The sequence below is a fragment of the Neoarius graeffei genome, chromosome 18 (genome assembly GCF_027579695.1).
Source record: "Neoarius graeffei isolate fNeoGra1 chromosome 18, fNeoGra1.pri, whole genome shotgun sequence".
Classification (NCBI taxonomy): domain Eukaryota; kingdom Metazoa; phylum Chordata; class Actinopteri; order Siluriformes; family Ariidae; genus Neoarius; species Neoarius graeffei.
Window position 1 is genome coordinate 63,957,853 of NC_083586.1, and position 21,540 is coordinate 63,979,392.

General features: G+C 41.0%; 1 protein-coding gene across 3 annotated transcripts in view; it reads left to right on the forward strand.

Annotated features, from left to right (window-relative positions):
• The window catches only part of LOC132866447 (GTPase IMAP family member 8-like), a 43,234-nt gene that overhangs the window by 6,593 nt on the left and 15,101 nt on the right, over nt 1–21,540 (forward strand). The window contains exons 2-4 of one of the 3 annotated variants that reach the window (XM_060899208.1): nt 6,036–6,119; nt 6,261–7,487; nt 7,611–9,077. The exons of 1 other annotated variant lie outside the window; for it this stretch is intronic. In XM_060899208.1, the coding sequence (XP_060755191.1) occupies nt 6,614–7,487; nt 7,611–8,227 (1,491 nt within the window). In that variant the 5' untranslated portion in view covers nt 6,036–6,119; nt 6,261–6,613 and the 3' untranslated portion in view covers nt 8,228–9,077. Of the gene's footprint in view, nt 1–6,035; nt 6,120–6,260; nt 7,488–7,610; nt 9,078–15,055; nt 15,875–21,540 lie in introns of those variants that run through there. One more of the 3 variants, XM_060899206.1, reaches the window with a different exon arrangement.

Below are 21,540 nucleotides of genomic sequence, written 5' to 3' on the forward strand. Positions count from 1 at the left end.
ACCTTTTCCCATCACAGCCTAGTCTACCAATGGCGGATAACCGTCTGTCAGCGGAACCAGCGGGAATGCGTACGTACGCTACGTACGGCTACCCAGAAGCACTTGCAAACTTTTTAAAATTATTAACTTAATTTGTATCTCCTTTCATTTTCTTGTCATCGGTTGATAAGATATTTTCATCCATTCGGATATTATGGATAGTATTTCACGTTTTATTATATTATTTTTTTAAATTTTATTTATATTTAATTAAGTGATTCTTTGGCGTACCACTAGAATGGAGCCTGCGTACCACTAGTGGTACACGTACCACAGTTTGAGAATCTGTGACTTAGAGTATCAACCGCCTACAATGCAGTCCTTGCACTCTTCCCAGAAAACTGAATACTCATCCACACCAAGACTCGGCTGAGTTCAATGACTCACATGATGGCAGAGAGAGCCAACAACCCACAGATCACCCTAACAACCCTCTAGGCTGCTAACACCATTCACACCTGGCCTCCAGTGACCCTAACAACCTACAGGATGACTGAGAGGATCAACAACTCATGTGACCTCAACAACTCTCCTTAGGGTTGCTTTTGATCCACTAGAGGATAAATACATGGAACTCCCCACTAGTTACACAGAACTGTAGAAGCCTTTTGGATGAGAAGTTAAGCATCTTCCAAGGAATTCAAGCAAGCCCAGTTGCCTTCTATAACACCTACGGTTAACAAGATGACATTATTCTCACATTACCCACTTATTCTATCAGAATAGCTACAGATGGTCATTTTGTTTGACATCCTCAAGGTCAGAGGTAAGTGTCAATTTAGAAGGATTTATCATAGAGCACACAGTCCTGGTTCCCAGTGATCTGACACAGGACATCAGAGGCGGGAGACCAACTAACATGAGAAGGTTAATTATAGGTAAAGTAAGTCTCCATAAGCCAATGACTCCACCCTCCCCAGAGGCTAGAGAACCACACAAACCAAGAATTGTCAGCTGTATGAAGAGTAGAGATAACTTCAGGCATATGGACTATGAGATTGGTGATGTTTGAAGAGTAATCAAAAATGAAGAAACAGCATGAAGTTTTCAAAAGCTTACAAACACCACCCTTCTTGGCTATTAAGATGTCTAGAGCCAATTTGTTTTGGTTCATGGCCTCTCTAATCTGTTTAATGTGATGTCAGGGCAGACAAAAGAGAGTGACGGGCATGGTTTTAGTAAGACATAAACAGGAAAGACTTGATTAATTGGATACCAAAAGGAATATACTGTCTCTCTGAATCCTCCTGCTGTCGGAAGATTTCTCCCTGTTAAAACCCCTCTGCAAGCAAAGCCAGAATTTAACCCTTCTTTTTCACACTCAAAACTTTTCTTTTTAACTCTTTTGGTATGATGAATGGCTATTTTTGTATTCCGATTAAATTTATGGTACTATTAGCACTGTTTTTGCCATCCAAATTGATCCTATTCTAAAAGGATAGTAATGGCCACAGCAGCGGTTTTTATACTTTTCCTCATTAAATAAGGTTTGGTTCAGGTGATCACCTAATTAGTACCTCATTTAGTAAAATGAGGTGTGATCGGATTGGAATTCTAGCACAGGTACTGGAATGAAATGGCTGCCATACATAGAAATGCTGATTTAAGAAAAAAAAAATCAAAGTGGTCGCTTAATTTTTTCTAAAGCTATATATTAGATGAGGTGGCCACTCATTCACTTTAGTGTCAGGTCAGGTCAGCTGACTCTGCTACTGGTAACATGTAACCAAGTACAACCTGCCGCATGGACGGGTAGTCAGCGTCTAAACTGGCTCCCCCACCAGTGTTCTCCAGTTCACTGGTGAGGAGGGTGGCATGTCACCCAGCAGGACTAAAAACAAGACCTGTCAAAGGGTGGATGAGCTCCTTGTGAGCCAACGGCCAGCATGAAAAATGGGAGTCAGAGTCCCCAAGGCAGTTCACTGTTATTTCCAACTTCATTTTGGCAGCTCCTGCAACCTCGCTGGTGCCAAACTGTAACAGCTCTGTTGTTCTGTTGGAACCACTAGCATCATGGAGAGGGGGGGATCATGCTGCATGGGCTACAGCTTGTCCCCCATATCATTTTGCCCAGGCTTACATCCACCATGACTATCATTACCTCTATCTGGACAGGACACTCCGGCTTCACTGTCTGTGTCAACACAATATGAAGAGCAGCAGTTACCAGTTATAAGCCATAAGCTTGATTAGCATAGAGCAATAGTGCCAGGGGTTGCTCTTGATGGTGGGAGAGATTTCCAGATCTCTTTGGACAGACGCCACACTTTGTTGCTTTCATAGATCTTACAAAGGCATTTGGCCTGGTAAGCAGAGAGGGCCTTTTCAAGATCCTACCTAAGATCAGCTGCCCCCAAAGCCATTATGCGTTATTGAGTCTTTTCACACCAACATGAAGGGGGCAGGTATTATTTAACGGAAACCTTTCCAAGCCCTTTCACATTCGCAATGGTGTCAAGCAAGGTCGTGTCCTTGCCCCCACACTGTTTGGAATCTTCTTTGCCCTGCTTCTCAAACATGACTTTGGCACAATGACAGAGGGAATCTATCTGCAAACCAGATCAGATGGCAGGCTCTTCAACCTGGCACGATTTAGAGCTAAGACCAAAGTACGCAAAGCTCTTGTGAGAGACATGTTGTTCGCTGATGATGCAGTATTAGTAGCCCACACCCAACAGAATCTACAGGCACTGATCAATCGTTTTGCTCTGGTATGTGAGGACTTCGGCCTCTCCATCAGTTTGAACAAGACTAATGTCTTGGGACAAGGTGCTGTGACTCCACCGCTTATCACTATTAACAATTACGTGCTTGAAATCATCCACGAGTTCACATACCTCAGCTCCACCATTGATGATAATTTATCTGTAGATAATGAGATCAACAAGAGAATCAGCAAGGCGGCCGCAACTCTTGCTCGCCTTACTACCCGAGTATGGACAAACCCTAGGCTAACAGTGAAAACCAAAATGTCAGTGTAGAATGTCTGTGTCATCAGCACTCTGTTGTACAGCAGCAAATCTACATACGCAAGACAGGAGAGAAGACTGAACACCTTCCACCTGAGGTGCATGAGGTGAATCTTGGGGATATCTGGGAAAGACACAGTTTCCAACAATGTAGTCCTGTCTGTCACTGGTCTTCCAAGCATTTTCACCCTTCTAAGACAGCGCAGGTTGCGTTCGTTGGGCCATGGCTTTCTGTGTGTCCCATAGCATTCTGTATCTAATGCATTCCTCGAGTAGCCAGAGGTGATAAATTCCAGAGAAATTTTACTAAAGTGAAAGTGAAAGAAATGTGATGTTAAATGTGCTTAATATTAAATAAAAGACTAAGCCTTTTTAACTTGTAAAATTAAGTTAATGTCATTATGTCATTATTTATGTGGAAATGACTTTATATCACTGACATGAAACTGCTGCAAGATGATTTTTGTTTGGTGTCATTTTGTCTGAAAACTTCCTTCCATCTCTGAGTCTGTAATATTTACCATTAGTGAGAATTTGACTTCCTGCTTAATTGGATTAGTTAATTTGGAATCAACCCTAATCGAACCTTGCGTCAGGAAAGAAAACAGAATAAAGTCAGTAAATATAGCCAGGTACGGTTAGCAAATTAGCAAAACGTAGCTCAACAGGCTTTTTCAATCTCGGTGGAGTTCATACCTTCGAGGGAGTCAAAGAATGCATTTTGTTTTTTATGAGTCATTGCTTACTCAAGCATTCTGAAACAGTGATTAGATTAATTGATCAGGTACCGTCATTGGCCAGATGGGAGAAGAAGAGACCATTCTTATTATTTCTATTGAGTCCTTTCATGATTAAAAAAAAACAGTAATAAAAAAAGTATGTTTTTTATAGAAATGTAAACAAGTAAGAGTACATGCATTCAGTTTCAATAACACTCAAGTAAAGTATAAATATACTGATATAAAAAAATTCCACAGTGAACGTTTCCTCACAGGGACTTGTACAGCGGAGATCAACATTGTTTACATTTAAAGTATATCAGGTGAAAATTCAAATTCGATCCAAATCGCTTGAATCTGCTCTCACTGAATTCAGAATTGAATGCAGAACAACAGACTTTACAGAATTTAAAAATGTTTATTTGTTCTTGAGATATTTCAAATCAAAGATTGAAAAAACAGCTTTTTTTTTTTTTATTAAACTGCTGTAATATTCTGTCTGAGGATCACATGGTTCAAAATGGGCCTCATTAACCAATGAGATCAAATGTTTTTTCTTCATAACTTTTCTATTTTTCAAGATATTTACATGGAAATTGGCAGGAACATAGGTGGTTGTATACTGAATACAAAGTTTGAAAAAATATTAAAAATAAATTATGCAAATTAGTATTTTATTATTATTGATTATGCTAATTAGTTAAAATCTTAAATTGGTACACTCAATAAAAAAGTAATAAAAGATTATTTCTAATCCCCTCTTTGTGCTCTGTAGGCCTTTGTATTTCTCAGTAGGGCCGACTAGTGTTTATATGAAAGAATATAAATGATTATTTCAATTAATATTCACAGCTTTCAAGGCGAACCTCAAAAAAAACTGTCTGATCCACATCCAGTAAACAATTCACATTAACTGAACTGAAATCGACACTCGTGTTTCTGACTTCAGGTTTTTTAAATCTCATTCTGACCACTAAGATCTCAAAACAACTCCAGTTCTATTCTAAAATAGTTATTTATTTACAGGAATCAGTTTGATTTGACAAAAAATAAGTAGGTAAAGCTCTGAAAACGCACTTCAAAGTCTCCCGTGAATCAGAACATCAAAACTAGCAGAGGGAAAATTTTGCTGAATCCATCATCAGAAACGGTGAGAGCGAGAGAACATCCCTATAAAAGTGATCTGATTGATATTGACGAGTAATCCAGTGGGAAACCGATCAGGAGAGAGAGAGAGAGAGAGAGAGCCTGACCGCTTTCTTGTGACTCAGAAAGAAAAGCATGGTAAGTTTCCCGACGTCCCGCGAGCAGAGTTTTTACTCTGTTGTACCGACTCCAAACTGCTGTTACTCCCAAAGTGCTGAACAGATCTTAACCAGATACATTTCTTGGAAAGCAGAGATTATAAGCGTTTTAATGAGAGTATTCATGATAGAAATTCAAGAGTTAAGCAATGACAGATCTGGAAATTTAGATGAGCGTCTGCATGAACAATTTTCACAGCATGGCCAGCGAGCGTCTGATACACCTATTTATGGTGTTTCTTATAGGACCTGTAACAGTCCCATCAGTCTAAAACCATTGTTGGGGAGGATTTTTTTTTTGTTCTTTTTAAAGCAAGACAAGGATTTTTACCTTCACTAACTTTTTTGGAGGTGGATATATTTTCACCTTTGTTTGTTTGTTCCCAACATAACTCAAAAAATAGCAAACAGATTTGGATGAAATTTGGAGGAAAGTTGAGCCATGGACCAAGAAACAATTGATTCAATTTTGATGCAACTCCTATGTGGATATTTTTGTTTGTTCCCAATGTAACTCAAAAAGTCATGAACAGATTTGGATGAAATTTGGTGGGCAGCTTTAGTATTATCCTACGTTCAAGTGATTTGATTTTGATGTTGATAATACGAGGCTTGTTGGACGTATGTGCTCTAGTGAATGGCCTTCTCATTTAAAATGAAGTGCACATCTAATTGTTCTGTCGAAAAGATAGGTCTTTGGTCTTCAGAAAATGAATTTAAAAACACTTGCAGTTATTAATATGGTGAAGGTTTCTATAAGATGAGTTTTATTTTAAGTTTTTTGACATCTCCAGAACAGAGGAGTCTGTGCTTTTTTGTGCTTTCTCTGTAACATGACAAGCTGCCATTTTTAAAAATCTTATTAACTTTGAGAGAGAAAATTGCATTGTATTGCATTTGATATTCATTTTGTGCAAAATTTTATGTTGTGTCACATTTGGGATATCAAATCGTAGTTTTCCATCAATGTTTATTTTTGCATCCTTATTCTACTGTATGTCCAGACTACTGGAGCTCCAAAAACACTGAAAGAAAGAGAACAACTGTACCATAGATTTGAAGGAAGAAAATGGCTTTACGTCCTTCAGGTATGCCAAATAGACCTCCTTTATCTTACATTTGATAGTAAGCAAATATATTTTATATACTTTAAGCTGTACTTAAATTTTAGCTAGTTTGAATTATATTGTACATGTCTTCGTCAGCATTTTTATCTTTCTTTCCTGCAGAGTGTAAGATTCTCAGGATTATACTTCTTGGTCACAGTGGTGTTGGAAAAAGTGCAACAGCCAATGCGATATTAGGAACAGAAACTTTCAAAGAAACTGAAACTATACAGTGTGAGATACAGAATGGGAGAGTAGAGGGAAGAAACATCTCAGTGATTGACACGCCAGGAATCAACAACACTTCACTCACTCCAGAACAGTGGAGGACTTAACTAAAGAAGGGTTTGTTGCTTTCCTCTCCTGGTCCTCATGTGTTCCTGCTGGTGACCAAAGTGGGGAAATTCTCAGAAGAAGAGAGAAATGCTGTGAAGTGGATTGTGGAGAACTTTGGAGAAGAAGCTCTGAAGTTCACCATGATACTGTTCATAGGAAGAGAAGAAATGACACAGAGACAGTTGGTGAAATTTTCTGAGGATGTCAGGACAAAGGATTTGATCAGCTGCTTTCAAGGTGGATACTGTGTGATAAACAGTAAGAGAGAAGTTAATCAGGCTCAGATCAGTAAACTGCTGGAGGAGATTGAGGCCATCGTACAACAAAATGGAGGTCAGGTCTACACGCAAGAGATGTACGAAGCAGTTGATAGAATGAGAACAAAAGACAAGACACAGAAGAAAGAGGAAATGGGAAAGGGACATGAGAACCAACCAAAACCAAACCAAGACACAAGTCTGGAGGTGCAGAAAGTGGATTCTGTAATTGGGGTTAATGTAAAATGCGGAATTGTGATACCTCCAAAGAAACAGGAAGAGTCAGTGAAGTCACTTCCTGAGAAGAAGGGAGAGATGGCAGCCAAGTTTGTGACAGAAAATTTCAAGATCCAGGAGGAGACACGGAAAGAAAGGGAAAGGAAGAAATGGGAAGAGGAGAGAGGAGCTACAGGGGGTGTAAAACCTCAGAAGAAAAAGGAAGAGTCAGTGAAGTCACTTCCTGAGAAGAAGGGAGAGATGGCAGCCAAGTTTGTGAAAGAAAATTTCAGGATTCAGGAGGAGACACGGAAAGAAAGGGAAAGGAAGAAATGGGAAGAGGAGAGAGGAGCTACAGGGGGTGTACAACCTCAGAAGAAACAGGAAGAGTCAGTGAAGTCACTTCCTGAGAAGAAGGGAGAGATGGCAGCCAAGTTTGTGAAAGAAAATTTCAGGATTCAGGAGGAGACACGGAAAGAAAGGGAAAGGAAGAAATGGGAAGAGGAGAGAGGAGCTACAGGGGGTGTACAACCTGATCCAGGTGAGTCTAGTACACACATCAATACTCCAATCCAAAACTGCATTGAGTGGCATTGATATGAATTAATTATACTTATTATTAATGTGTAAAGGATGCCTTTCCAAAAACTGTGTTGTTTTTCAGTGTGTGATGTGAGGATTGTGCTCCTGGGAGGTGTTGGAGCAGGAAAAAGCTCATCAGGAAACACAATCCTGGGCAGGGAGGCATTCGGGAAGGACATCATCAGAGATAAGAGAATGGGCAAGAGACAGGATGGAATGGTGGGAAATAAATCTATCACTGTGATTGACACTAAAGGTTATGCTAAAGACGACTCTCAGTACTACTTTTCAGAGTACTGTGATGAGTTGGAGCAATGTCTTTCCTTGTGTAGACCCGGCCCTCATGTGTTTGTGCTGGTTGTACCTTCCCCTAATAACTTCTCCTTCCCTGTTCATTTACTATATGAAAGATTTGGCCCAGAAGTTTTGAAACGCACTTTAGTTCTCATCACTCATGGAGACTCTTGGGGAAGAGACCACAAGGCAGTCTTAAATAACAGTTCAGTGCTTCAGCAGCTCATCCAGCATTGTGGAGAAGATTATCACATTTTCAACAACCAGGAGAAAGAAGACCAAACTCAGGTCAAAGAATTGCTGCAGAAGATCGAGATCTTGATTAGGAAGAACGGACAGGGGTACTGTACCACCAAGATGTACCAGAGAAAAGGGCAGGAGCCAGGAAGTTGTTCCCTAATCTGAATATTTTAAGGTCTTTTTTGAGAAATGCATTTCATTTGGATCCATTCGATTTGAAAGTTGTATAATATTATACACATCATTGTTCTGTTGATCATAACTGACTGGGTGGTTCTGAAGGTCTCTTTGTATAAAAGTAGAAGTCCTTGTTCTTTTTTAATAGGAATTTGACAGAAAAACTTGTAAGCGTTGAAGTGTGTTTGGATGTCATATGTGATTTATCCTTTACGTATACTCTATATTTTATTTTATTATTATTATGGCCAGGTTCTGATAATCAACCCGAACTGATAATTGCATCATCAGTTTTTCTTTGGCTAATCAGACACAAGGTATGCCACCACACTCGCCGGAGCAGTTGGGGGTTAGGTACCTTGCTCAAGGGCACTTGAGACAATCCTGCTGGTTGAGGGAATCAAACCAGTGACTTTTTGGTCCCAAAGCTGTTTCTCTAACTATTTGGCCATGGATTCCCCCAATACAACCATATACATACTATATATCATTAGGTTGATGGCAAAGGAATAAACAACAACAACGTCAACAACATTTTCCAGTCCATGGATAGCGTGTTGTTTGCCCTCTGATCCTCATCAAGCCCAGTTTCTGATTGGCAGTTGGCTGGAAGATCCTGATGGATGGGATTTATTATCTCACTATCCCATGTCATCCAGAACAGTATGGGTTCCCTTTGGAGTTTGACTCCTCTCAAGGTTTCTTCCTAACCACTGTCACCTCTGGCTTGTTCATTAGGAATCTAAATCTACGTCTTGACTTTTATAAAGCTCCTTTGTGGCAATGTTTAAAAATTAAATATGCTATGCAAATAAAATGTAATTGAATGAATAATGAATGAATGTTAGCAGCACAGTGGTGTCATGAGTAGCACTGTTGTCTCACAGCAAGAAGGTTCTGGGTTTGAGCCCAGTGGTTGACGGGGCCCTTTCTGTGTGGAGTTTGCATGTTCTTCTATCTGCGTGGGTTTCCTCCGGGGGCTCCGGTTTCCCCCACAATCCAAAGACATGCAGGTTAGGATAATTGGTGGCTCTAAATTGACCGTAGGTGTGAATGTGAGTGTGAATGGTTGTGTGCCTCTGTGTGTCAGCCCTGCGATGATCTGGTGACTTGTTCAGGGTGAACCCAGCCTTTCATCCATAGTCAACTGGGATAGACTCCAGCTTGCCTGTGATCCTGCACAGGATAAGCAGCTACAGATAATGGATGGATGTTTATAGTGGATGGTGGCTCCCCCCCAAAGAAAATATTTTCTGACTGATATCTAAAGAAGACTGATGACCTGCCCAGGGTGAACTCCACCTCTCACCTGAAGTCAGCTGGTATTGGCTCAAGCTTCCTCCGAAACCCTGATGGATAAGTGGGATAGATAATGGATGGGATGCATGGTATCAAAAGAATTAGGCCCAGGTTAAGGTATAATGCTTCCATAAATATTCCATGCTTGGGTTAAAAACAGATGATTTGCTGTGTAATCCAAAATAGTCTGTAGTTATGTCAAGTCTAACTCAATAACACACTGAAATTCCTATCAGGTTTTACAGATAAAGAATACCACATAACTTTAGAAGTATTTAACGTATCAATAATACTGTAATTGCTGTGCCTTGCGATGATCTGGTGACTTGTCCAGGGTGTACCCCGCCTCTCACCCATAGTCAGCTGGGATAGGCTCCAGCTTGCCCGTGACCCTGCACAGGATAAGCGGTTATGGATAATGGATGGATGTAATTGCCTTGAAATATTGTATTGTACTGAAAGAAACTAAAAAAGAAGAAAAAAGTATAAATAGTTAGAGTAAATATACAAAAATGATGGGTTCTATTGTCATTATTGTGTAAATATTCATATCCATTTTCCTTTTTAGAGGAGCTACATTATCTAAAGTATGGCGGAATGTTGACTATAAGCATTCAGTTGCCTGATCGAGTTCTGCAGGGGCTGACAATGACCCAATCAAAGTTGATAACTCTGGGAGATCATTTATAAAGCTCTGTGCAGTAGTTGACGTGAAAGTACGTTTAATACAGTAGCGTGGTGAGGTGCATATATTATTACTCAGACATATTTTGAATGAGATGAGACAATGATCTGAGATAACTTCAGACTGTGGAAGTATGACTATATTGTCTACGTTTAATCTGAATGTTAGTATTAGATCAAGGGTGTGACCACCATTATGGGTCGGTCCTATGACATTCTGCTTAATCCCGACTGAATCTAAGATGGACACAAACGCTGTTTTTAAAGGGTCTTCTGGGTTATCAAAGTGAATATTAAAATCTCCGACAACTAAAGCTTTGTCTAAGGAAATAACCAAATCTGAGATAAAATCTGCAAATTCAGAAAGAAACTCAGAATATGGCCCCGGGGGCCTGTAAATAATAAGCAATGGAATTAACTGGGTAGACTTATCTTTTGAGGCTACATACATTATATGAGTATGAAGAACTTCAAATGTATTAAATTTATAACCAGGTTTGTGTGTTACACCTAGATAATCGTTATAAATAACCGCGACGCCTCCTCCTCTGCCAGTTAGACGAGGCTGGTGTATATAACTGTATCCAGGAGGACTCGCTTCATTTAATGCTATATATTCATTTGGCTTAATCCATGTTTCTGTTAAACACAGTACATTAAACTCCTGATCAGTAATGAGTTCATTAACCATTAGCGCTTTAGATGTAAGAGATCTAATATTTAATAGCCCCACTTTTAGATCAAAGGTGCTGGCAGCAGCTGTACAGTCAGTCTGATCTAATTTTATATTGATTAGGTTACTGGAACAAACTCTCTGAAAATTTCTACCTTTTTGTTGAGCTCGGGGAACAGACACAGTCTCGATGTAGTGGGCCTACAACAACTCCCACAACATTTTCTAGTCTATCCAAAAGAATGGAATGATCAATGGTATCAAATGCTGCACTAAGGTCAAGCAACACAAGTAGCGAGACACACTACATGTCTCTGCAAAACCTGATGAGAGACACCAGCTTAATAAAATTGAGGAATGTGTTAAGGACATTAGACACTGGATGCTTATAAATTTCCTTCTGCTTAACTCTGACAAGACTGAAGTACTTGTGCTAGGACCACATACAGCTAGAAGTAAGTTTTCTGATTACACAGTAACTCTGGATGGCCTTTCTGTTTCTTCACGTGCAGCAGTAAAAGACCTCGGAGTGATTATTGACCCCAGTCTTTCATTCGAAACTCACATTGATAACATCACCCGGATAGCTTTCTTTCATCTCAGAAATATTGCAAAGATAAGAAATTTAATGTCATTGCATGATGCAGAAAAACTAGTCCATGCTTTCGTTACCTCCAGGTTGGATTATTGTAATGCCTTACTGTCTGGATGTTCCAATAAGTGCATAAACAAGCTCCAGTTAGTTCAAAATGCTGCAGCAAGAGTCCTTACTAGAACTAGAAAATATGACCATATCACGCCTGTCTTATCCACACTGCATTGGCTCCCAATCAAATTTCGTATTGATTATAAAATACTACTATTGACCTTTAAAGCACTAAATGGTCTCGCACCACAGTACCTGAGTGAACTTCTGCTCCTCTATGACCCGCCACGCCTACTTAGATCAAAAGGTGCAGGCTATCTGCTGGTACCTCGTATAGTGAAGGCTACATCAGGGGGCAGAGCCTTTTCTTACAAAGCCCCACAGTTATGGAACAGCCTTCCAAGTAATGTTCGGGAATCAGACACAGTCTCAGCATTTAAGTCTAGGCTGAAAACATATCTGTTTAGTCAAGCCTTTTGTTAATGGTGTTTATGAGGTAAAGGAGTAGATCTGGAGGGTCCTCAGACAGAGTGTTTTGGTAAACTGGGATGTATGGATGCTGTCAGTCCCCACTCGCTTGCTCACTCGAGTTTGTTGACGGTGCAGTGGCTGGCTGCTTTATGTCCCGGGGCCCCTCATGCCTGTGTTACCTTCTGGCTCTCTCCTTTTAGTTATGCTGTCATAGTTAGTTGCCGGAGTCCCTGCTTGTACTCGGTGCAATATGTATACTGTTCCTACTTATTCAGGTGACATTGGGCATACCTAACCACCTGTGTTTTCTTTCTCTTCCCCCCCACCCCAAATCTGTCCCTCTGAGTTACATGGAGTCAACAGGAAATCTTTTGGTGGAGACGGTGGGGACCTCGACTGGCTATCGTAGCCTGCAGGGAATCGGCCGTCAGACGTTCTGTCGCATGTCCCAGACCCGGTGAAATGTAACTGAATTGTCTTGGCCAGGCCTAAGGGTCCCATCTGCATCTCATCATTGCTGAGGAGTGTGCTCCCATCACCCAATCAAGCATCCAGCCAGAGCAGGTCATGATATATTTTTTACCATATTAACATGCCATTGTGCGTCATGCCTGATGTAAAGACTCTCGTCTCTGTGAGCCTATCACACAGATTTAATACTTGTCATTTTTAGGGCATACCTAACAACGTGTTTTCTTTCTCTCCCCCCCCCCATCTGTCCCTCTGAGTTACATGTTGATCCTGGGATTGAGATGCTGGCCTCTTCTGCCCCTCGGACCTGCTTGATCCATCCTGGTGCCCTGTGTCTGGTCGGAGTTTTATCGCCCCACTCCTGTGAAGGACGGCCCCATGAGGACAGTTGAGGGTTATACCTGTTAAAACTGTTAATATTATAGTCAGGCTGTCTGTTGTTGCCCAAATGAGGATGGGTTCCCTTTTGAGTCTGGTTCCTCTCGAGGTTTCTTCCTCATGTCGTCTGAGGGAGTTTTTCCTTGCCACCGTCGCCACAGGCTTGCTCATTGGGGATAGATAGATTAGGGATAAAATTAGCTCATGTTTTAAGTCGTTCAAATTCTGTAAAGCTGCTTTGCGACAATGTTTATTGTTAAAAGCGCTGTACAAATAAACTTGATTTGATTTGATGTCATGCCCACTTTTTTATTTTAATGTAAAGAAATTTCAGACATCATCTCAATATTTAAATATTAAAATGCTTTTATATTGTATCCCTCACATCTACACTCTCAGAAAACAAAGTACATTGTTGTACCTTCAGGGGCACAACAGCTTGTCACTGGGATAGAACCTTCTAAGGTACTTATTTGTACCATTTATATACTGACTGGGAATGTATGTACCTTTTTGACCCTAGAAAGGTACACAAAGTAACCTTGGAGTACAGTATTGAGCCATAGGGGGGTACTTTAGTGTAGATTGTATCTTAGTTGGGGGACAGAAATTGGCTTCTACTGTACCCCTATTTCTGACAGTGTAATATCACCAGCAGGCATTTCTACACTGCACTTATACAGGAATTGGCTCAATTTACTGAAAAAAAAATAGAACTTACCATTTCAGCTCTCAAACCTGCAGAATAGGAAATAGAACCTTTTTGCATCAATGACCATGCATGAGAGAACAGCGGAACTTTCATGGCATTGTGTTAAACCAGAACAGCCTGGGGAGCAGCTGGGGGTTAGGTGCCTTGCTGAAGGGCACATCAGCCAATCCTGCTGGTTCAGGGAATCAAAAGAGTGACTTTTTTGGTCCCAAAGCTGTTTCTCTAACCATTTGGCCATGGATTCCCCCAATACAACAATATTTGTTGATGGCAAAGGAATAAACAACAACAATGTCAACAACAGCACTTTCCAGTCCATGGATAGCATGTTGTTTGCCCTCTGATCCTCATCAAGCCCAGTTTCTGATTGGCAGTTGGCTGGAAGATCCTGATGGATGGGATTTATTATCTCACTATCCTATGTCATCCAGAACAGCATGGGTTCCCTTTGGAGTTTGACTCCTCTCAAGGTTTCTTCCTCACCACTGTCACCTCTGGCTTGTTCATTCGGATTCTAAATCTACGTCTTGACTTTTATAAAGCTCCTTTGTGGCAATGTTTAAAAATTAAATATGCTATGCAAATAAAATGTAATTGAATGAATAATGAATAAACGTTAGCAGCACAGTGGTGTTGTGAGTAGCACTGTTGTCTCACAGCAAGAAGGTTCTGGGTTTGAGCCCAGTGGTTGATGGGGCCTTTTCTGTGCGGAGTTTGCATGTTCTCCCCATGTCTGTCTGGGTTTCCTCCGGGTGCTCCGGTTTCCCCCACAATCCAAAGACATGCAGGTTAGGATAACTGGTGGCTCTAAATTGACTATAGGTGTGAATGTGAGTGTGAATGGTTGCTTGTCTCTGTGTATCAGCCCTGCGATGATCTGGCGACTTGTCCAGGGTGTACCCCACCTCTCACCCATAGTCAGCTGGGATAGGTTCCAGCTTGCCCACAATCCTGCACAGGATAAGTGGCTATAGATAACGGATGGATGGACGTAATGAATGTGAACATGTTGGACTGTTTACTCCTTCAAAGCTTCCCCCCAAAATGCTTTAAAACTGAAACTATAAGTAAAGACAGATAAAACCCAATGAGATTGTGAGTATCCATTTTAAGGACATTTAATGACAAGATAATCCATAATCCAAAGATACTAAATATTCCAGGGTCATCAGAGAACAGGCTGGAGTCAAACACAAAGGTCTTGGCCATTTCCAGAGAACACAGGCAAGAGAACAGGCAAAGGATTAACAACAGCTTCAAACTTATTTTAAAGAACATCAATCAGCAAGGCTTCGCACTGAGTTTTTGCGTCCATGTCCGTTATATTGTGTGTATATGTGTGCACCATCTATGAAACCTTGTAATATTGACACGGATGCCATGGCCTAATGGTTACAGAAGCAGCTTTGGGACCAAAAGGTTACTGGTTCATTTCCCTAGACCAGCAGGAATGGCTGAAGTGCCCTTGAGCAAGGCACCTAACCCCCAGCTGCTCCCCAGGATGCTCTGGAGAAGAGTGTCCACTTAAAACCTGTAGTGCAATGCTAATAATTTCACAGTTAAGCTGTTGATAAATATATTTTTAGTTCCCATTTAATACGACCAGTCATCACTAGAAACCACCAATACCAATATAGAGTAAGTACTTACAGGAATTGCCTCAAGTTACTGAATACAGAACCTTAGGGTAGTATCTCACTGGGCTATGACAGCCCACGACTAGTTGGAGACACAACAATTGCAATAAAATATGCGAATTAGTGACAATTTTCACTTGGAATCACACTGAATTGATATTCGCATATTTTACCGCAATTGTTGTGTCTCCAACTACCGTAGTCACAGGCTGTCGCAGCCCGGCTTTCCTTCGGCAGGCAGGGAAGTAGAGAAAGCCTCACGGAAACTGACTTGAGAAGGGTTCGCGACAGCTTTGTGACACCAGCGACGCATTTGCAGTTATTTTGAGAGAAATTTTGTCACACAAATTTTTTGAACATGTTCAAAATTTCAGCAACGAAGGAGCGACACTTTGTGACTCATGCGAGGAAACTGAGAAGCCCCGCGAATGTTTCAAGACACTTTTGAAAGTCTCTCGCGAATGGCATTCACAATTTGTCGCAAGCTGTCACAGCCCAGTGAGATACTGGCTTAACCCTTTTCCAACAAAACCTGCTTAACAGGAAATACATGTCTTTTGCAAGACAAACATTATATAGATACATATCAGAGAGCAATACAAAGGAACAGATCTTCACTACACAGGACACAAGACTGGGTAACAACTCTTCTAACCCTTTAAATGTAAGTACCTACAGAAGTCAAGTTTGTTTAATTTGGGATGTTTGTTGGGAATTTATTCACTGATATAATGCTCTTTTGTCCAGACTGTTATTTCATACGTACATCCTGGAAAACAAAGCAGTTTTAATTAAGGCAGACTGTAAATGAGTGGACAGTTTTACTCAGTCAGTGCATGATGTTTTCCAGTTCTTGATTCATCTGCTTTTTAATTTGTGATGGTTTTCTGGTCATTGCCCAACTTTTTTTTTTTTAATATTGTTGTTATCTGCCATCTGCAAGATCTTAACTGCAACTTATAAAAGAAACAAGGCTCGACTTTGAAGGTTAATCTGATGCTGGTACTGTATGCATACCTGTCAACTTTGAGGTTTGAAAAAAAGGGATATTTCCCAGATTTTTAACTCAAAATAAGGGAAAATTTCGGAAAGTCATACCCTTCACCAAAAATGGGTGAGTAGTTGAATGGGGGGCAATTTTCTATCTAGTATTTGTGATTTCCTGTACTCTGGTGCATGTTGGTGATAGCCAAGACACAAACTCAATATGCTTATGGTTTATAGAGTGCATTTGTGAATAAACTATACATTTATTTTTATTTGCTTTCAGTGGTACCAGTTATTTCCCAAATTAAGGGCTAAAATACGTATCTTATGTTTAAATAAGAAAAGGTCATTATATAACCAGTCAATAAATTCAATTCCATTGCAATTTATTATGGTTTTACCATAGTCATGGTCTCGGAACACTAGATAGATAGATAGATAGATAGATAGATAGATAGATAGATAGATAGATAGATATTTAAAATGGGTAAGTTTCAGATAGAAATTAAAATAGACAATGAGTGGATAAAACAGTTAATACACCAATTAGTTTACACTAGGCTATTTATGAGGTCTTAGCCAGGACATACTTAATGTAAACATGTGTAGCTTACCTTTGATTATTTGGGAGGCTTTCGTTTTCCCCATGGAAAATTTCTTTGTGATGGAAGAATCTGGGAACATTCCAGCCACACACTTGTTGAAATCATCAAAGAAAGAGAGGCTAATGTTTTTCTTAGCTATTAGCATCGCCATCTTCACCTCAGACCTAATCAGTGTTGCCAGATACTGCTGACGTTTTCCAGCCCAAAATATGTTCAAAACCCGCCAAAATGCACTTGAAACCGCCCAACTTGGGCGGGAAACCGACCAATCTGGCAACACTGGACCTAATCACTTGTTCAGCCTCGCCTCCGGACGTAGTTCTGTAATTACTGATGCCTGAGAGGGCGGGGACGTGAATTCATGGCCCGACTTCCTGCTGTAAACTCCTGTCAGAGGCGCGTTCTGGACCTACCGACTTTTTTATATTGTGAAAATACAGGACTTTTATATAATGTGAAAATACGGGATATTTTCGGGAAAATAAAAAAACGGGAAGACAGCGGGAAATAAGTCAAAATAAGGGATTTCCCGGGAAAAACGGGAGGGTTGACAGGTATGAGTGGTGTGGCACTTTTTGCTGTTTTTGATAAACGATATCTACCATGTATGAAAGGCTTTGTTGCCATCATTTCAGTACAGAGAAAGTGTTCTGTGAATTCTGTTTAAATAGCTGCAGTGTTTTCATAAATGCCATCCGTCTATTTTCTGTCAGTGGATTCTTTTCATTTGTCTGGCTTGTGTTGTCCTGAGTGTTATCTTGTCCAGATGCATGCTGTAGCATAGCAGTATAATCAGGATATCAGGGAGAAACTGGGAAAGGCACTGTAATCCATAGTATAATCACTTACATAAAGACTGCTTTATTTGGTCTGTGCATGTTATGCAATATTTAGTATTGAAGACTGTAAAACCTTTAGAGAGATGACAAACTGACTGCTATGTACAGTATACCACCTGAGACATAACACAATGATTCAGTCACCAACACACACATATGTACACACCATGAGTATTTTTCAGTTTTTTTAGGAGTCAGTCTCCACCTAGTCTGTCCTTTTCCTGTTGTTCATTGACTACGAGCCAGGCTGCATGGTGGTGTAGTGGTTAGCACTGTCGCCTCACAACAAGAAGGTTCTGGGTTCAAGCACAGTGGCCAACGGGGGGTCTTTCTGTGTGGAGTTTGCATGTTCTCCCCGTGTCTATGTGGGTTTCCTCCGGGTGCTCCGGTTTCCCCCACAGTTCAAAGACATGCAGTTAGGTTAACATGGGGTGGGCTTGGGCTGAAGTGCCCTTGAGCAAGGTACCTACTGTAACCCCTGACTGCTCCCCTGGTGCTGTAGTATGGCTGCCCACTGCTCTGGGTGTGTGTTCACTGTTTCAGATGGGTTAAATGCAGAGGATGAATTTCACTGCGCTTGAAGTGTGCATATGACAAATAAAGGCTTCTTTTTCTTCTAAAAAAAACCGACAGAAACAACACATGCACACACACAGTTGTCAGGCTTTGCTCAATCTGAAATTGACTGATAAAGCATGAGAATTCTTCTTGAGCAAAGTGTTTACAAACATATATCACAATAGGATGTTAAGCCAGTACGCACAGGTTCTGTGGTATGCAGCGTACGTCAGAGACAGAGAGCACAAATTAAAACAGAAGGTTAAGGCTTGTCAACAATGGAAGATTACAAGGGAACATTATGTTACAGTTAATATTTCAGAAGACTAGAACAAGATGACATGTCTGTGAAGGTTTTCAGTCATCCAGGTCATCGTAAACCATAGGTGCTAAAGAAGGCAACTGGACTTGTTTGAAATCCTTGAAGACGTTTCACCTCTTCTCCGAAAAGCTTCTTCAGTTCTGTCTGACTAGTGCAGAGTCCCAGGTATTTATCCTCTAGTGGACCAAAAGCAAATGTACGCATTTTAGCCAGAGAAGACTGGTGGTTTGAAAGAGGAGTAAAAGAAGCCATCTTTCTCAACCTGGAACAACCATCACTGAACAGAGGAGGTGGTCTGAGATATCACTTGGAGTATCAACCACCTACAATGTAGTCCTTGGCACACTTCCCAGAAAACTGAATACACATCCACACCAAGATTCAGCTGAGTTCAATGACTCACATGATGGCAGAGAGAGCCAACAACCCACAGATCACCCTAACAACCCTCTAGGCTGCTAACACCATTCACACCTGGCCTCCAGTGACCCTAACAACCTACAGGATGACTGAGAGGATCAACAACTCATGTGACCTCAACAACTCTCCTTAGGGTTGCTTTTGATCCACTAGAGGATAAATACATGGAACTCCCCACTAGTTACACAGAACTGTAGAAGCCTTTTGGATGAGAAGTTAAACATCTTCCAAGGAATTCAAGCAAGCCCAGTTGCCTTCTATAACACCTACGGTTAACAAGATGACATTATTCTCACATTACCCACTTATTCTATCAGAATAGCTACAGATGGTCATTTTGTTTGACATCCTCAAGGTCAGAGGTAAGTGTCAATTTAGAAGGATTTATCATAGAGCACACAGTCCTGGTTCCCAGTGATCTGACACAGGACATCAGAGGCGGGAGACCAACTAACATGAGAAGGTTAATTATAGGTAAAGTAAGTCTCCATAAGCCAATGACTCCACCCTCCCCAGAGGCTAGAGAACCACACAAACCAAGAATTGTCAGCTGTATGAAGAGTAGAGATAACTTCAGGTATATGGACTATGAGATTGGTGATGTTTGAAGAGTAATCAGAAATGAAGAAACAGCATGAAGTTTTCAAAAGCTTACAAACACCACCCTTCTTGGCTATTAAGATGTCTAGAGCCAATTTGTTTTGGTTCATGGCCTCTCTAATCTGTTTAATGTGATGTCAGGGCAGACAAAAGAGAGTGACGGGCATGGTTTTAGTAAGACGTAAACAGGAAATACTTGATTAATTGGATACCAAAAGGAATATACTGTCTCTCTGAATCCTCCTGCTGTCGGAAAATTTCTCCCTGTTAAAACCCCTCTGCAAGTAAAGCCAGAATTTAACCCTTCTTTTTCACACTCAAAACTTTTCTTTTTAACTGTTTTGGTATGATGAATGGCTATTTTTGTGTTCCGATTAAATTTATGGTACTATTAGCACTGTTTTTGCCATCCAAATTGATCCTATTCTAAAAGGATAGTAATGACCACAGCAGCGGTTTTTATACTTTTCCTCATTAAATAAGGTTTGGTTCAGGTGATCACCTAATTAGTACCTCATTTAGTAAAATGAGGTGTGATCGGGTTGGAATTCCAGCACAGGTACTGGAATGAAATGGCTGCAATACATAGAAATGCTGATTTAAGAAAAAAAAATCGAAGTGGTCACTTAATTTTTTCTAAAGCTATATATTAGATGAGGTGGTCACTCACTCACATTAGTGTCAGGTCAGGTCAGCTGACTGTGCTACTGGTAACATGTAACCCAGTACAACCTGCCGCATGGACGGGTAGTCAGCGTCTAAACCGGCTCCCCCACCAGTGTTCTCCAGTTCACTGGTGAGGAAGGTGGCATGTCACCCAGCAGGATTAAAAACAAGACCTGTCAAAGGGTGGATGAGCTCCTTGTGAACCAATGGCCAGCATGAAAAATGGGAGTCAGAGTCCCCAAGGCAGTTCATTGTTATTTCGAACTTCATTCTGGCAGCTCCTGCAACCTCGCTGGTGCCAAACTGTAACAGCTCTGTTGTTCTGTTGGAACCACTAGCATCATGGAGAGGGGGGGATCATGCTGCATGGGCTACAGCTTGTCCCCCATATCATTTTGCCCAGGCTTACATCCACCATGACTATCATTACCTCTATTTGGACAGGACACTCCAGCTTCACTGTCTGTGTCAACACAATATGAGGAGCAGCAGTTACCAGTTATAAGCCATAAGCTTGATTAGCATAGAGCAATAGTGCCAGGGGTTGCTCTCGACGGTGGGAGAGATTTCCAGATCTCTTTGGACAGACGCCACACTTTGTTGCTTTCATAGACCTTACAAAGGCATTCGGCCTGGTAAGCAGATAGGGCCTTTTCAAGATCCTACCTAAGATCGGCTGCCCCCAAAGCTGTTATGCGTTATTGAGTCTTTTCACACCAACATGAAGGGGGCAGGTATTATTTAATGGAAACCTTTCCAAGTCCTTTCACACTCGCAATGGTGTCAAGCAAGGTTGTGTCCTTGCCCCCACACTGTTTGGAATCTTCTTTGCCCTGCTTCTCAAACATGACTTTGGCACAATGACAGAGGGAATCTATCTGCAAACCAGATCAGATGGCAGGCTCTTCAACCTGGCACGATTTAGAGCTAAGACCAAAGTACACGACGCTCTTGTGAGAGACATGTTGTTCGTTGATGATGCAGTATTAGTAGCCCACACCCAACAGAATCTACAGGCACTGATCAATCATTTTGCTCTGGTATGTGAGGACTTCGGCCTCTCCATCAGTTTGAACAAGACGAATGTCTTGGGACAAGGTACTGCGACTCCACCGCTTATCACTATTAACAATTATGTGCTTGAAATCATCCACGAGTTCACATACCTCGGCTCCACCATTGGTGATAATCTATCTTTAGATAATGAGATCAACAAGCGAATCAGCAAGGCGGCCGCAACTCTTGCTCGCCTTACTACCCGAGTATGGACAAACCCTAGGCTAACAGTGAAAACCAAAATGTCAGTGTAGAATGTCTGTGTCATCAGCACTCT